This window comes from Hylobates moloch, unplaced genomic scaffold (assembly GCF_009828535.3).
Source record: "Hylobates moloch isolate HMO894 unplaced genomic scaffold, HMol_V3 SCAFFOLD_1, whole genome shotgun sequence".
NCBI lineage: Eukaryota > Metazoa > Chordata > Mammalia > Primates > Hylobatidae > Hylobates > Hylobates moloch.
The window spans coordinates 133,964,152-133,982,014 of record NW_026652276.1 but is presented as its reverse complement, the minus strand read 5'-3'; the positions used below and the strand labels follow the sequence as shown (position 1 = coordinate 133,982,014).

Below are 17,863 nucleotides of genomic sequence, written 5' to 3'. Positions count from 1 at the left end.
GGTGGTGACAAAATCTCTCAGCATTTGCTTGTCTGTAAAGGGTTTTATTTCTCCTTCACTTATGAAGCTTAATTTGGCTGGATATGAAATTCTGGGTTGAAAATTCTCTTCTTTAAGAATGTTGAATATTGACCCCCTCTCTCTTCTGGCTTGTAGAGTTTCTACCGAGAGATCCGCTGTTAGTCTGATGGTCTTCCCTTTGTTGGTAGCCTGACCTTTCTCTCTGGCTGCTCTTAACATATTTTCCTTCATTTCCACTTTGGTGAATCTGACAATTATGTGTCTTGGGGTTGCTCTTCTTGAGGAGTATCTTTGTGGCGTTCTCTGTATTTCCTGAATCTGAATGTTGGCCTGCCTTGCTAGATTGGGGAAGTTCTCCTGGATAATATCTTGCAGTGTGTTTTCCAACTTGGTTCCATTCTCCCCGTCACTTTCAGATGTAGGTTTTGTCTTTTCACATAGTCCCATATTTCTTGGAGGCTTTGTTACTTTCTTTTTATTCTTTTTTCTCTAGACTTCCCTTCTCGCTTCATTTCATTCATTTCATCTTCCATCACTGATACCCTTTCTTCCAGTTGATCGCATCAGCTACTGAGGCTTCTGTATTCTTCACATAGTTCTTGAAACTTGGCTTTCAGCTCCATCAGCTCCTTTAAGAACTTCTCTGCATTGGTCATTTTAGTTATACATTTGTCTAATTTTTTTTCAAAGTTTTTAACTTCTTTGCCTTTGGTTTGAATTTCTCCTGTAGCTCAGAGTAGTTTGATCGTCTGTAGCCTTCTTCTCTCAACTCGTCAAAGTCATTCTCCATCCAGCTTTGTTCCGTTGCTAGTGAGGAACTGCATTCCTTTGGAGGAGGGGAGGTGCTCTGCTTTTTAGAGTTTCCAGTTTTTCTGCTCTGTTTTCTCCCCATCTTTGTAGTTTTTTCTACTTTTGGTCTTTGATGATGGTGATTTACAGATGGGTTTTTGGTGTGGGTGTCCTTTCTGTTTGTTAGTTTTCCTTCTAACAGACAGGACCCTCAGCTGCAGATCTGTTGGAGTTTGCTAGAGGTCCACTCCAGACCCTGTTTGGCTGGGTGTCAGCAGCGGTGGCTGCAGAACAGCAGATTTTCATGAACCACAAATTCAGCTGTCTAATCGTTCCTCTGGAAGTTTTGTCTCAGAGGAGTACCTGGCCGAGTGAGGTGTCAGTCTGTCCCTACTGGGGGGTGCCTCCCAGTTAGGCTGCTCTGGGGTCAGGGACCTGCTTTAGGAGGCAGTCTGCCTGTTCTCAGATCTCCAGCTGTGTGCTGGGAGAACCACTACTCTCTTCAAAGCTGTCAGACAGGGACATTTAAGTCTGCAGAGGTTACTGCTGACATTTTGTTTGTCTGTGCCCTGCCAAGGTGGAGCCTACAGAGGCAGGCAGGCCTCCTTGAGCTGTGGTGGGCTCCACCCAGTTTGAGCTTCCTGGCTGCTTTGTTTACCTAAGCAAGCCTGGGCAATGGCGGGCGCCCCTCCCCCAGCCTCACTGCCACCTTGCAGTTTGATCTCCAGACTGCTGTGCTAGCAATCAGCAAGACTCCATGAGCGTAGGACCCTTCGAGCCAGGTGCAGGACACAATCTCCTAGTGTGCCGTTTTCCAAGCCCATTGGAAAAGCACAGTATTAGGGTGGGAGTGACCCGATTTTGCAGGTGCCTTCTGTCACCCCTTTCTTTGACTAGGAGAGGAAACTCCCTGACCCCTTCCGCTTACAGAGTGAGACAATGCCTCGCCCTGCTTCAGCTCGGCTCGTGCACGGTGCGCTAAACCGACTGTCCTGCACCCACCATTTGGCACTCCCTAGTGAGATGAACCCGGTACCTCAGATGGAAATGCATTAATCACCGGTCTTCTGCGTCACTCACGCTGTGAGCTGTAGACTGTAGCTGTTCCTATTCGGCCATCTTGGCTCACCCCAAAAATCCTTGTTTAACCTTGATAATATTCTTAGCATTCAAATGTACTTTGATGTTATTACAGCCACACCAGCTTTCACTGACTAGTAGTAGCATCACATGTCCTTTTCCTATCTGTTAACTTTTAACCTCTTTGTCTCTTTATATTTAAATAAATTTCTTGAAAGTAGCCTATAGTAGGGTCTTACTTTGCTATGCAATCTGACAATTCTTTTCATTTGTGGCGTTCAGAGCTATATTCGTTTCCTATTGCTTCTATAACAAATTACCACAAACAGTTGCTTAAAGCAATATATATTTATTCTCTTTCAAATTTTGGAGCTCATAAGTCTAAAACCACAGTATTGGCAGGACTCCAATCCTTCAGGAGGCTCTAGAAGAAAATCCACTTCCTTGCCTTTTCCAGCCCTAGAAGCTGGCCTCATTCCTTGGCTTGTGGCCTTATATCACTCCAACTTCTGCTTCCACCATCACATCGCCTTTTTCATCTCTTACTCATTTGCCTCCTCCTTATAAAGACTTTGTGATTACATTTGTCCTACCTGGATAATAAGGATAATCTCCACATCTCATGAGCATTAATTTAATCACATTTGCAAATTTCCTTTTTCCATGTGAGTAACATAATTCACAATTTCTGGGAATTAGGACATGGCCATCGTGGGGGGCTCATTATTCAGCCTACCACAAGTCCATTTACACTTAATGTGATAATTGATATGGTTAGATTTAAGTCTGTCATCTCGGTGTTTTCTCTTTGTTCCATCTGATCTTCATCTCCCTTTTCCACTTCTTCTGCCTTATTTTGGATTGAGTGATTTTTATAATTCCACTTTAATCTTGTCTGTTGCCTTTTGGGTTCCGTCAATTTTTGCTTCATAGATTTTGAAATTCTCTTTTAAGTTCATATGCACTCAAATTGTTATATCTTTCTCCCATACTGAACTATTTTGCATTATAAAACATAGTCATTTCTAGTAATATTCTTTGTCTTAACATCTATCTTCTCTAATATTTATACATTTTTCACTTCAGCTTTTCTAATGTTTACTCACATGATATCTTTTTTTTTTTTTTTTTTTTGAGACGGAGTCTCGCTCTGTCGCCCAGGCTGGAGTGCAGTGGCACAATTCGGCTCACTGCAAGCTCCGCCTCCCGGGTTCACGCCATTCTCCTGCCTCAGCCTCTCCGAGTAGCTGGGACTACAGGCGCCCGCCACCACGCCCGGCTAATTTTTTTGTATTTGTAGTAGAGACGGGGTTTCACCATGGTCTCGATCTCCTGACCTCGTGATCCGCCCGCCTCGGCCTCCCAAAGTGCTGGGATTACAAGCGTGAGCCACCGCGCCTGGCAATATCTTTTCCATTATTGTTCCTTCAGCCAATATACATATCTGTATTTAAAATGCACCTCTTGCAGGCAGTCCATAGATAGGTTTTGCTCTTGTATTCAGTTTGACGCCTTTTGTTTGGAAGAATTTAGTCCTCTTTCACTTTGAAATTACTGATATGGTTTGATATAGGCTTCCTATTGTGCTCTTTTTTAAAAAAAACTTTTTATTTCAAGACATTTGGAGATCCACATTAAGTGAGGGATAATACAAGTAGCTCTTGTACAGTCTTTAGATCATGTCTTCCACCATGGTAATATCTTGAACATTTATATAATATCACAGCCAGATAATTCACATTGATAGAACGGTGATAGAGAGCATTTCCATCACCACAGAGATCCCTTGTACAGCCACACATACTATACTTCCCCCACATTCCCACCCCACCCTAACCCCTCACAACCACAAATCATCCATATCTATAATTTTGTCATTTGAAGACAGTTATACAAATGGAATCATACAGTATGTAACCTTTGGGGATTGTCTTTTCTTCATTCAAACAATTCTCTGGAGATTCATGCAGGATCTTGAGTGTATCAATAGTTTGATCTTATTGCTGAGCAGTACTCCACGGTATGAATAGATCACTATTATTTAATCATTCACCTTGCAAAAAACATCTGGGTTGTTTCAGATTTAGGCTATTACAAATAAAGCTGCTATAGACATTTTTCTACAGAATTTTGTGTGAACACAACTTTCCACCTTTCTGGGAAAAAATGCCCAATACAATTGCTGGGTCTTAAGTTAGTTATATGTTTAGGTTTTTTCCCCTTTTAGTTTTAGTTGACAAGTAATACTTGTACATATTTATGGAGTATAGAGGGATATTTCAATGCATAATTACAATGTGTAATGATCAAATCAGGGTAATTAGGATATCCGTCACCGCAAACGTTTACCATCTGTTTGTGCTGGGAACATTCAAAATCCTCTGTTCTGGCTTTCTTGACATATAATGATAAATTACTGTTAACTAATATTCACTCTGCAGTGCCAGAGAGCACTATAACTTATTCCTTCTATTTATCTGTAGTTTTGTATCTCTTAACCAACCTCTCCTTATCTTCTTCTCCTCCCTACCCTTCCCACTCAGCCTCTAATTACCACAATTCTACTCTACTTCTATGAGCTACTTCTTTGAGCTTCCACATGAGTGACAACATGCACTATTCATCTTTCTGTGGCTGACTTATTTCACTTAATGTATCCAGGTTCATCCATGTCTAGGCTCGCCATTATGCTCTTTTTTTCCCCACTGTTTTATTTATTTTTTGAGTGGTTTTGATAGGGAAGACAACAAGCATCTTTAACATATCATGATTTACTTACCATTTAAATTGGGTTATTTCTAGTAAATCATACATTTCCACGGTTTACTCAATTTTTGTGCTATTGTCATGTATATTTATGTCATAAACTAAAAAATATAATGGTATCATCTTTGCCTTAAATAATGTCTTTTAAAGATTTTCAGAGAAGAAAAACGTATAGTGATTAATATCCACATATTTACCATTTTCAGTGCATTTCAATATTTCTTGCATATCTGAGTTACCATCTGCCATCATTTCTCATCAGCTGATAGAACTTCTTGTCCATCTTGAAGTATAAATCTGTTACCAACAAATTATCTTAGATTTTATTGATCTGAAAAATGTATTTTTGGCCTCCATTTTAAAAAGATAGTTTCATTAAATACAGAATTGTTGATTTTTCTTCTTCAGCACTTTGAATTATCATTCCAGTGTCTGATAATTTCCACTATTTATGTTTGGAAGTCAGATGTTTATATAGCATATCATTTTTTTCTCTTATTTTCAAGATTTTCTCTTAATCTTTGATTTTACCATTTTGACTATAATATGCCTTGCTTTGGTTTTCTTTGGGCTTCACCCAGTTGGATTTGTTGAGCTTAGCAGATCTCTAAGTTAGTAGCTTTTATCAAACTTGAGAAATTTTTGGACAACATTTCTTCAATATTTTTTGTCATGTTCTTTTTTTCATTACATCTAATACTAAAATTATGCATGTGTTGAACTACTTAATGTTACATAGGTCTGTGACTTTGGTTATTTTTCAATCTTTTTGGCTCCTATTCTTTTGATTAACTATTCTCTCTTGATCTATCTTCAAATTCACTGCATTTTCTGTTCAAATGTTCTGTTTTCATCTCAAAATTGTTGTTGAGTACATTTAAATAATTTTCATTTCATTTATTATACTTTTCAGCTCTAGAATTTCCATGGGGGCTGGAGTGTTTCTATTTCTCTGCTGAGATTCGATAGCTCTTCACTCATGGATACCATGTTTTCTTTTAATTCGTTGAATACATTTTTCTTAAGCCTTTGAATGTATTTGTAATAGTGGCTTTGCAGTCTTTGGCTGCTAAATCCAACATCTGGACCTACTTGAATCGGTTTCTATTAACTTATTTTTTTCAGAGTGTTGGTCATACTTTCTCATTTTAGTTTGCATCTCTGAAACCTTTTGCACATTGTAAATGATATTTTGAAGTGACTGTAGAACCTATTTTGTTCTTCTGATTGCCAATGTGTCGTTCTAGGAGACAATTAATGTGCCTGAATTTCCTGTCATGTGCAGCAGCTAATATCTGTGCTTAGGAGCCTAAACAAAGGCCTCATAAGATCAATTACACATCTTAGAATTTTATGATTTTTAGAGATTCAAAATTCAGAAATTAAAAAATTTTAATTAGGAATGTTTTCCTTATGTCATTTTGGGTTTTGTCACTTTTAAGTCTTACAAATCCAATATAATTCAGCTGTAATACAGAATGCCAATATCTCACTTTGTTGTAAATTCAAATCCATATTTCAGATATCTAATAAAAATTTTCATAAATATTTCAAAAATGAAAAAAGCTAAGTGGAAGATGTTAAATTGAAATATCAGGATATTAAATATACTATAATGTTTGGAATTAAATTCTACTTCATTGATAGTATAGTTTTACTTCTCTAGATGAAATAATTTAAACTAAGGTACCAGGATAATATTTTAATCAATTTAAAATAAAAATTCTTAAAGAATGAGGACTACTGTAATAAAGTGAAACATTTGTTGCTTAAAAATATACCATATCAGATAGCATAGGGTTAATACTCACTTAGTTCTCACAACACACCATGCCTCTTCTAAAACATAATAATTCACATGTAACTCCAACAATTTATCTCTTACTTCTTTGGCAGATTTTCGACTATATGTAGAATAAACTATTTTTGTCCGAGCCCTTTAAAGTTAAACAATAGTTTAAAAGATTTTAAAATAAATGATAATAGAATAGACTAAAAAAATCTTACTAGCATATTGAAATCTTAATACTCACTGGATGGAACACTGATATATATGACTCAAAACAGCATCAATTATTTTGGGGATGGCAGTTTCCACATTCCTACTTATATTTTGAATGTAATAAAACTTACAGCAATTTAATTTTGCATATACTGCTCATTACTGTATAAGATAGTCTAAAGTTGTACTGGGTAGCAGAGAGCAGCTTAGGATATACAATTTTCTTCTCATAATTCACACAGTTTTCAGAGAATATATTCTGACAGAGACTGAATGTAGTGAAAACACATCTTTCAATGCTTAATTTCATCTAAAGAAGCTCTGACAAACACATGAATTGAAATTGAGTGTATCAAGTAGAACACTTAGACAATGGGCATCCAGGGTGTCAGAACAGGCAGGAAAAGCACCTTCACAGAATCTTGAGAAATGGGGATGGTCACCAAAATATGGTACAATAGGTGATTTGACCGTAGTCGGAGTTCTTACAAAATCCTAACAAACTATCACTTATGCATTGGATGTTGCTTAGAATTTCAAGCATATGGGATGCTCAGTCACCACAGTGGTTTCCATGCCAGTTCACCGCAGTAGAAGAGAGAGAGCATCAGGTACATTTCTAAGGTGTCTGACTCCAAGCCCTGGCTCCTAGACAGCAGACCTAAAACTTTTAAATAATTTAAACATTTGCCTGTAACAATAGGCCAAAAATCCACTTTTAAAAACGATTACCCTGACAACTACTAGAATAGCCAAAATAATTTTTTAAATCAGCCATTTAAAGAAAGCAAAACTTTCAGACATCAATGGAAACTAGAGTTCTCATAATTGGCTAGCAAAAATACTCTAAATTTTCATGAAAGCATGTAATATATAATAGCAACTTTCATGTACTTTTTCTACCTATCACAAAAAGCTAGTCATTGGCCACCAGTAAGATCTAGAAATCATTTCTTAAATCAAGAGTGGGGCTTGTGGTGTAGAGCAGGGGTTGGCAAACCATGGCTGTGAGTAAAATCCACCCTACCTACTCTTCCAACTATCTAGTAGTTTTACTGGAATACACACACACATCATAAATATGTGACACATTTGTCACTTTGGGAAAAACTGGCTTTTGCATTTTTCAGTTTTCAGAGGTCTGCTTGCTCCAGAGGCAACAGGTACGTATTGTTATTTCTGGATGGTTATTGTCATTTTTTTTAACTTCCAGCACGAAAATGAGGATGAGTTTGTGTGTGTGTGTGTGTGTGTAAAAATTTTCCCAATTCCTAAGAATTGGGAGTCGCCAAGTGAGTCTTGAAGAAATACTCATCGGCTGCCAACCTCAAGTCTGCATCTTCGTAATGTGGATGATTCACAATGGGATGAAGTGTAGACAGCTTGACACTTGCCATTGTAGGCATGGCACCTGCGAAGACAGCATCTGAAAAAAAAAGGATATATTCTTCAATGAAATGTTTTAAGGAAAATCAGAAGTTAAACTTACTTCTAATATGTGAACCCAAATTAAGAAGGATGATGCCTATTTACATGACCATGGACCTCATTCTTTTTATTAACTCAATAGTTATTCATTGTCTACTATAATAATAGCTGACTTTTGTTAAATGCTATCTTCGTGCTAGAAATTGTGCTGCATATTTTAACAAGAAATAACTTAATTTTCACAATTCTAAGGGGTAGGTCTTCTGTTCTTACTTTGTAGAATCTACAAACAGAGCATGTGAGGGGTCTGGGTTGTGCACTCATTAGAATCTAATGCCTGATGGTCTGAAGTGGAACAATTTGATCCAGAAACCACCCCCCACCCCCCAGTCCTGTGGAAAAAAAATGGTCTTCCACGAAACCAGTCCCTGGTGCCAAAAAGTTTGCAGACTGCTGTTGTAGATGATGAAGAGACACAGCCAAGTTAAGTGACTTGCCCAAGACTGCACAGCTAGGAAGTTCCAGAGCCTGCCCTCCCAGCTGCTTCACTAAAGCTTCCTGCTATGCTAGAGCACCATGCTAACAGCAGGACTACAGACACACATGAAACAAAAAGAATGTAAAATGTCATATCTGTTCCAGTAATGTGAAATGCCAGGAACTGAGAGACTGCTATGAAGGGCAAGTCTCATGGGACATTTTTTCAAATGACTTTTGTGGCTTGTGAACTGTGGTCCTGTGGATGTGCCATAAAAAAAGAAAAGCATTGTTTTCTTCCCTCAGATCATCTTTAATTAAGTTCTCAGAGTTACCATTTGACTTGACACCATTTATACATGCCATGAAATCATTTCATTACTTGCTAGTAGTACTTTTTGGAGTAATAACATGTATAAATTTGGTCATAACTAGAGATACATCAAAACCTATCTGGCTTCCATTTCATCTCTTGAAATGCCAGAAGACCAAATGCTTACTTCCTGGTACTTTTGTATAAAAAACAATTATATAATTGTGAAGGTTACTATCATTTTTAATCAGCACAATAAAATCAGTAATAAAGATAAGACATATTATTCAGATCTACTATAAAAAACTATGTTGGAGAGAAGGTGGAACATGGTGACTAAGTAGAAGCCTCCACTGTTCATCCTCCCCTCAGGAACACCAAATTTGATAACGATCTACACAAAAGGCACCTTCATAAGAACCAAAAATCAGCTTAGGTGCCAGCTTGGCCGCAGTGGGGAGGAGCACCAAGCAGGCTCTTGTGGTCCCTGATTCCAGGCCTTGGCTCTTGGGTGGCATTTCTGGACCTGCCCTAGGCTGGAAGAGAGCCCACTGCCCTGAAGGGTGAGTTCCAGGCCTGGCAGCACTCACCACAAGCTGACTGAAAGGCCCTTGGGCCTTAAGTGAATGTTAGCAGTAGCCAGGCAGTACCTCCCATGGTCCTGTGGTAGTGGTGGAAATGGAGAGAGACCCCTCTGCCTGGGGAAAGGGGAAGGAAGGGTCGGAAGGACTTTGTCTGGTGGTTTCAGCACCAGCTCAGCTGCAGTAGAATAAGAGCATCAGGTAGATTTCTAAGGTGTCTGACTCCAGGCCCTGGCTCCTGGACAGCAGCAGCACCTCTGGACCTGACTATGACCTGGGGGATCTTGCCACCCTGAAGGGAGGGTTACCAGCCTGGTTTGCTTTGCCACCTGCTGAGTGTAGAGCCCTACACCTTGAGCAAACATAGGTGGTAGCCAGGCAGTGGTTACAATGAGCCTTGGGCAAGACCCAGTGCTGTGCTAGCTGCAGGTCTGACCCAACATTCCCAGTAGTGGTGGCCACAGAGGTGCTTATATCACCCCACCCCCAGCTCCAGGCAGCTTAGCACAGACAAAGAGAGAAAGAGAGAGACTCCATATGGGAGAGAGTAAGGGAAGAGAACAAGAGCTTCTGCCTGCTAATCCTGAGAATTCTGGATTTTATCCAAGACCACCAAGGTAGTACCTCTAAGAGTCTGCAATAGCTTCAGCATTACTGGGCACGGGGTGCCTACTAGTGCAGATACAGCTGCAGCGACAAGAAACTTAGATAACAACACCAAAGTCCCTTTGAATACCTGGAAAGCCTTTCCAACAAAGATGGGTACAAACAAGCCCAGACTGTAAAAACTGTAATAAATACCTAACTCTTCAATGCCCAGACACCAACAAACATCCACAAGCATCAAAACCATCCAGGAAAACATGATCTCACCAAACAAACTAAATAAGGCACTAGGGGGCCAATCCTGGACAGACAGAGATATGTGGCCTTTCAGACAGAGAATTCAAAATAGCTGTGCTGAGGAAAGTCAACGAAATTCAAGATAACACAGAGAAGGAATTAGTAATCTTATCAGATAAAGTTAACAAATAAACTGAAATAATTAAAAAGAAGCAGAAATTCTGGAGCTGAAAAATGCAACTGACATACTGAAGAATGTATCAGTCTCTTAATAGCAGAAATGATCAAGCAGAAGAAAGAATTTAGTGAGCTTAAAGACAGGCTGCTTGAAAATACACAGAGGAGGTGAAAAAAGAATAAAAAAGAATGAAGCATACTTTCAAGATCTAGAAGTAGCCTTTAAAGGGAAAAATCTAAGAGTTATTGGCCTTAAAGAGGAGGTAGAGAGAGATAGCAGTAGGAAGGTTATTCAAAAGTATAACAGAGAACTTCTCAAAGCTAGAGAAAATATCAATATTCAAGCACAAGAAGGTTATAGAACACCAAGCAGATTTAACCCAAAGACTAACTCAAGTCATTTAATATCAAACTCCCAAAGGTCAAGGATAAAGAAAGGATCCTAAAAGCAGCAAGAGAAAAGAAACAAATAACATACAATGGAGATCTAATAGATCTGGCAGCAGACTTTTCAGCAGAAACCCTACAGGCCAGGAGAGCATGCCATGACATATTTAAAGTGAAGGAAAAAACCTTTTACCCGAGAGTAGTGTATCCAGAGAAAATGTTCTTCAAACCTAAAGGAGAAGACGTCCCAGTCAAACAAAAGCTGTGAAATTTCATTAACACCAGACCTATCCTATAGGAAATGCTAAAGGGAGTTCTTCAATCTGAAAGAAAAGGACATTAATGAGGAAGAAATAATCGGAAGGTACAAAACTCACTGGTAATAATAAGTACACAGAGAAACACAGAATATTACAGCAGTGTCATTATGGTATATAAACTACTTATATGATAAGTAGAAAGACAAAGAGATGAACCAATAAAAAATAACTACAACAACTTTTCAAGAGACAGAGAGTACAATAAGATATAAACAGAAACAAGAAAAAGGTAAAAAGTGGGGAGATGAAGTTAAAGTTTAGAATTTTTATTAGCTTTCTTCCTTTGGCTTATTTGTTTGTTTATGCAATCAGTGTTGTCATCAGTTTAAAATAATGGATTATAAGATATTATTTGCAAGCCTCACGGTAACCTCAAGTTTAAAAACATACAATGGATGTACAAAAAATAAAAAGCAATAAATTAAAACACACCACCAGAGAAAATCACCTTCAATGAAAGAAAAAGAGGAAGGAAGAGAAGACCACAAAACAATGAGAAAACAAATAATGCAATGGCAGGGGCAAGTCCTTAACAATAATAACACTGAATGTAAATGGGCTGAACTCTCCAATCAAAAGACAAAGAGTAGCTGAATAATAAAACAAAACACTAAGAATCTGTTACCTACAAGAAACACACTTTACTTATAAAGACAAACATAGACTGAAAACAAAGGAATGGAAAATTATATTCCATGCCGATGGAAACCATAAAAGAGCAGGAATAACCATACTTATATCAGACACAATAGATTACAAGAAAAAAACTATAAAAAGAGACAAAGAAGGTCATTATATAATGATAAAGGGGTTCATTCAGCAAGAGTATATAACAATTGTAAATATATATATATGCCCAATACCAGAGCACCCATATATATAAAGCAAATATTATCAGATCAAAAGAGAGAGACAGATCCCAATACAATAATAGCCTGAGACTTCAACACCACACCTTCAGCAGTGGACAGGTCATCTAGACAGAAAATCAACAAAGAAACACTGAACTTAATCTGCACTATAGATCAAAAGGACCTAATAGATACTTACAGAACATTTCATCCAACATCTACAGAATACACATCTTCTCCTCAGCACATGGATCATTCCTCAAGGATAGACCACAAAACAAGGATAGGCCACAAAACAAGCCTTAAAACATTTTTTAAAAATTGAAACAATATAATGTATCTTCTCTGACCACAATGGAAAAAAACTGGAAATCAGTAGCAAAAGTAATTTTGGAAACTCTACAAACATAGAAATTAAAGAATATGCTGCTGAATGACCAGTGGTTTAATAAAGACATTAAGAAGGAAATTGAAAATGTTCTTGAAACAAATGATAATGAAAACACAACATATCAAAACCTATGGGATACAGCGAAAGCAGTATTAAGAGGGACGTCTATGGCTATAAGTGCCCACATCAAAAAAGAAGAAAAACCTCAAATTAACAACCCAATGATGCATCTTAAAAAACTAGAAAAGTGCAAACAAAACCCAAAGTTAGTAAGAGAAATGAAATAATAAAGACCAGAGCAGAAATAAATGAAATTGCAATGAAGAAAACAGTATAAAAGATCAACTGGTAAAAAAATTTTGAGAGGGAGCCAAGATGGCCAAATAGGAACAGCTCCGGTCTACAGCTCCCAGCGTGAGCGATGCAGAAGATGGGTGATTTCTGCATTTCCATCTGAGGTACTGGGTACATCTCACTAGGGAGTGCCAGACAGTGGGCGCAGGACACCGGGTGCAGTGCACCGTACGCGAGCCGAAGCAGGGTGAGGCATTGCCTCACTAGGGAAGTGCAAGGGGTCAGGGAGTTCCCTTTCCTAGTCAAAGAAAGGGGTGACAGACGGCACCTGGAAAATCAGGTCACTCCCACCCTAATATTGCGCTTTTCCGACGGGCTTAAAAAACAGCACACCAGGAGATTATATCCCGCACCTGGTTCAGACGGTCCTATGCCCACGGAGTCTCGCTCATTGCTAGCACAGCAGTCTGAGATCAAACTGCAAGGTGGCAGTGAGGCTGGGGGAGGGGTGCCCGCCACTGCCCAGGCTTGCTTAGGTAAACAAAGCAGCCAGGAAGCTCGAACTGGGTGGAGCCCACCACAGCTCAAAGAGGCCTGCCTGCCTCTGTAGGCTCCACCTCTGGAGGCAGGGCACAGACCAACCAAAAGACAGCAGTAACCTCTGCAGACTTAAATGTCCCTGTCTGACAGCTTTGAAGAGAGTAGTGCTTCTCCCAGCATGCAGCTGGAGATCTGAGAAAGGGCAGACTGTCTCCTCAAGTGGGTCTCTGACCCCTGACCCCCCAAGCAGCCTAACTAGGAGGCACCCCCAAGTAGGGGCAGACTGACACCTCACACGGCCGGGTACTCCTCTGAGACAAAACTTCCAGAGAAACGATCAGGCAGCAGCATTCACGGTTCATGAAAATCAGCTGTTCTGCAGCCACCGCTGCTGAGACCCAGGCAGACAGGGTCTGGAGTGGACCTCTAGCAAACTCCAACAGATCTGCAGCTGAGGGTCCTGTCTGGTAGAAGGAAAACTAACAAACAGAAAGGACATCCACACCAAAAAGCCATCTGTACATCACCATCATCAAAGACCAAAAGTAGATAAAACCACAAAGATGGGGAAAAAACAGAGCAGAAAAACTGGAAATTCTAAAAAGCAGAGCGCCTCTCCTCCTCCAAATGAACGCAGTTCGTCACCAGCAATGGAACAAAGCTGGCTGGAGAATGACTTTGACGAGTTGAGAGAAGAAGGCTTCAGATGATCAAACTACTCCAACCTACAGGAGGAAATTCAAACCAAAGGCAAAGAAATTAAAAACTTTCAAAAAAATTTAGAAGAATGTATAACTAGAATAACCAATACAGAGAAGTGCTTAAAGGAGCTGATGGAGCTGAAAGCCAAGGCTTGAGAACTACGTGGAGAATGCAGAAGCCTCAGGAGCCGATGCGATCAACTGGAAGAAAGGGTATCAGTGATGGAAGATGAAATGAATGAAATGAAGCGAGAAGGGAAGTCTAGAGAAAAAAGAATAAAAAGAAATGAACAAAGCCTCCAAGAAATATGGGACGATGTGAAAAGACCAAATCTACGTCTGATTGGTGTACCTGAAAGTGACAGGGAGAATGGAACCAAGGTGGAAAACACTCTGCAGGATATTACCCAGGAGAACTTCCCCAATCTAGCAAGGCAGGCCAACATTCAGATTCAGGAAATACAGAGAATGCCACAAAGATACACCTCAAGAAGAGCAACTCCAAGACACATAATTCTCAGATTCACCAAAGTGGAAATGAAGGAAAAAATGTTAAGAGCAGCCAGAGAGAAAGGTCAGGCTACCCACAAAGGGAAGCCCATCAGACTAACAGCTGATCTCTCAGCAGAAACTCCACAAGCCAGAAGAGAGTGGGGGCCAATATTCAACATTCTTAAAGAAAAGAATTTTCAACCCAGAATTTCATATCCAGCCAAACTAAGCTTCATAAGTGAAGGAGAAATAAAATACTTTACAGACAAGTAAATGCTGAGAGATTCTGTCACCACCAGGCCTGCCCTAAAAGAGCTCCTGAAGGAAGCACTAAACATGGAAAGGAACAACTGGTACCAGCCACTGCAAAATCATGCCAAATTGTAAAGATCATCGAGGCTAGGAAGAAACCGCATCAACTAATGAGCAAAATAACCAGCTAACATCATAATGACAGGATCAAATTCTCACATAACAATATTAACTTTAAATGTAAATGGACTAAATGCTCCCATTAAAAGACACAGACTGGCAAATTGGATAAGGAGTCAAGACCCATCAGTGTGCTGTATTTAGGAAACCCATCTCACGTGCAGAGACACACAAAGGCTCAAAATAAAAGGATGTAGGAAGATCTACCAAGCAAATGGAAAACAAAAAAAGGCAGAGGTTGCAATCCTAGTCTCTGATAAAACAGACTTTAAACCAACAAAGATCACAAGACAAAGAACGCCATTACGTAATGGTAAAGGGATCCCTTCAAAAAGAAGAGCTAACTATCCTAAATATATATGCACCCAATACAGGAGCACCCAGATTCATAAAGCAAGTCCTGAGTGACCTACAAAGAGACTTAGACTCCCACACAATAATAATGGGAGACTTTAACACCCCACTGTCAACATTAGACAGATCAACAAGACAGAAAGTTAACAAGGATACCCAGGAATTGAACTCAGCTCTGCACCAAGTGGACCTAATAGAAATCTACAGAACTCTCCACCCTAAATCAACAGATTATAGATTTTTTTAGCACCACACCACACCTATTCCAAAATTGACCTCACAGTTGGAAGTAAAGCTGTCCTCAGCAAATGTAAAAGAACAGAAATTATAACAAACTGTCTCTCCGACCACAGTGCAATCAAACTAGTACTCAGGATTAAGAAACTCACTCAAAACCGCTCAACTACATGGAAACTGAACAATCTGCTCCTGAATGACTACTGGGTACATAATGAAATGAAGGCAGAAATAAAGATGTTCTTTGAAACCAACGAGAACAAAGACACAACATATCAGAATCTCTGGGACACATTCAAAGCAGTGTGTAGAGGGAAATTTATAGCACTAAATGCCCACAAGGGAAAGCAGGAAAGATCCAAAATTGACACCCTAACATCACAATTAAAAGAACTAGAAAAGCAAGAGCAAACACATTCAAAAGCTAGCAGAAGGCAAGAAATAACTAAAATCAGAGCAGAACTGAAGGAAATAGAGACACAAAAACCCCTTCAAAAAATTAATGAATCCAGGAGCTGGTTTTTTGAAAAGATCAACAAAATTGATAGACCGCTAGCAAGACTAATAAGAAAAGAGAGAAGAATCAAATAGATGCAATAAAAAATGTTAAAGGGGATATCACCACCGATCCCACAGAAATACAAACTACCATCAGAGAATACTACAAATATCTCTACGCAAATAAACTAGAAAATCTAGAAGAAATGGATAATTCCTCAACACATACACCCTCCCAGGACTAAACCAGGAAGAAGTTGAATCGCTGAATAGACCAATACCAGGCTCTGAAATTGTGGCAATAATCAATAGCTTACCAACTAAAAAGAGTGCAGGACATGATGGATTCTCAGCCGAATTCTACCAGAGGTACAAGAAGGAACTGGTACCATTCCTTCTGAAATTATTCCAATCAAGAGAAAAAGAGGGAATCCTCCCTAACTCATTTTATGAGGCCAGCATCATCCTGATACCAAAGCTTGGCAGAGACACAACCAAAAAAGAGAATTTTAGACCAATATCCTTGATGAACATTGATGCAAAAATCTTCAATAAAATACTGGCAAACAGAATCCAGCAGCACATCAAAAAGCTTATCCACCATGATCAAGTGGGCTTCATCCCTGGGATGCAAGGCTGGTTCAACATACGAAAATCAATAAATGTAATCCAGCATATAAACAGAACCAAAGACAAAAACCACATGATTATCTCAATAGATGCAGAAAAGGCCTTTGTCAAAATTCAACAACGCTTCATGCTGAAAACTCTCAATAAATTAGGTATTGATGGGACGTATCTCAAAATAATAAGAGCTATCTATGACAGATCCACAGCCAATATCATACTGAATGGGCAAAAACTGGAAGCATTCCCTTTGAAAACTGGCACAAGACAGGGATGCCCTTTCTCACCACTCCTATTCAACATAGTGTTGGAAGTTCTGGCCAGGACAATGAGGCAGGAGAAGGAAATAAAGGGTATTCAATTAGGAAAAGAGGAAGTCAAATTGTCCCTGTTTGCAGATGACATGATTGTATATCTAGAAAACCCCATTGTCTCAGCCCAAAATCTCCTTAAGCTGATAAGCAACTTCAGCAAAGTCTCAGGATACAAAATCAATGTACAAAAATCACAAGCATTCTTATACACCAATAACAGACAAACAGGGAGCCAAATCATGAGTGAATTCCCATTCACAATTGCTTCAAAGAGAATAAAATACCTAGGAATCCAACTTACAAGAGACATGAAGGACCTCTTCAAGGAGAACTACAAACCACTGCTCAATGAAATAAAAGAGGATGCAAACAAATGGAAGAACATTCCATGCTCATGGGTTGGAAGAATCAATATCGTGAAAATGGCCATACTGCCCAAGGTAATTTATAGATTCAATGCCATCCCCATCAAGCTACCAATGACTTTCTTCACAGAATTGGAATAAACTACTTTAAAGTTCATATGGAACCAAAAAAAGAGCCTGCATCGCCAAGTCAATCCTAAGCCAAAAGAACAAACCTGGAGGCATCACGCTACCTGACTTCAAACTGTACTACAAGGCTACAGTAACCAAAGCAGCATGGTACTGGTACCAAAACAGAGACATAGATCAATGGAACAGAACAGAGCCCTCAGAAATAACATCACGTATCTTCAACTGTCTGATCTTTGACATACCTGACAAAAACAAGCAATGAGGAAAGGATTCCCTATTTAATAAATGGTGCTGGGAAAACTGGCTAGCCATTTGTAGAAAGCCGAAACTGGATCCCTTCCTTACACCTTTTACAAAAATTAATTCAAGATGGATTAAAGACTTACATGTTAGACCTAAAACCATAAAAAGCCTGGAAGAAAACCAAGGCATTACCATTCAGGACATAGGC

At 39.2% G+C, this 17,863-nt stretch overlaps 1 protein-coding gene across 1 annotated transcript in view; it reads right to left on the bottom strand.

The window, feature by feature from the left end:
• Nucleotides 1–17,863, bottom strand: part of LOC116810676 (probable C-mannosyltransferase DPY19L2) — a 136,373-nt gene that overhangs the window by 18,766 nt on the left and 99,744 nt on the right. The window contains 2 exon segments of the mRNA XM_058439576.1: nt 6,468–6,593; nt 7,985–8,084. Of these exon segments, the coding sequence (XP_058295559.1) occupies nt 6,468–6,593; nt 7,985–8,084 (226 nt within the window).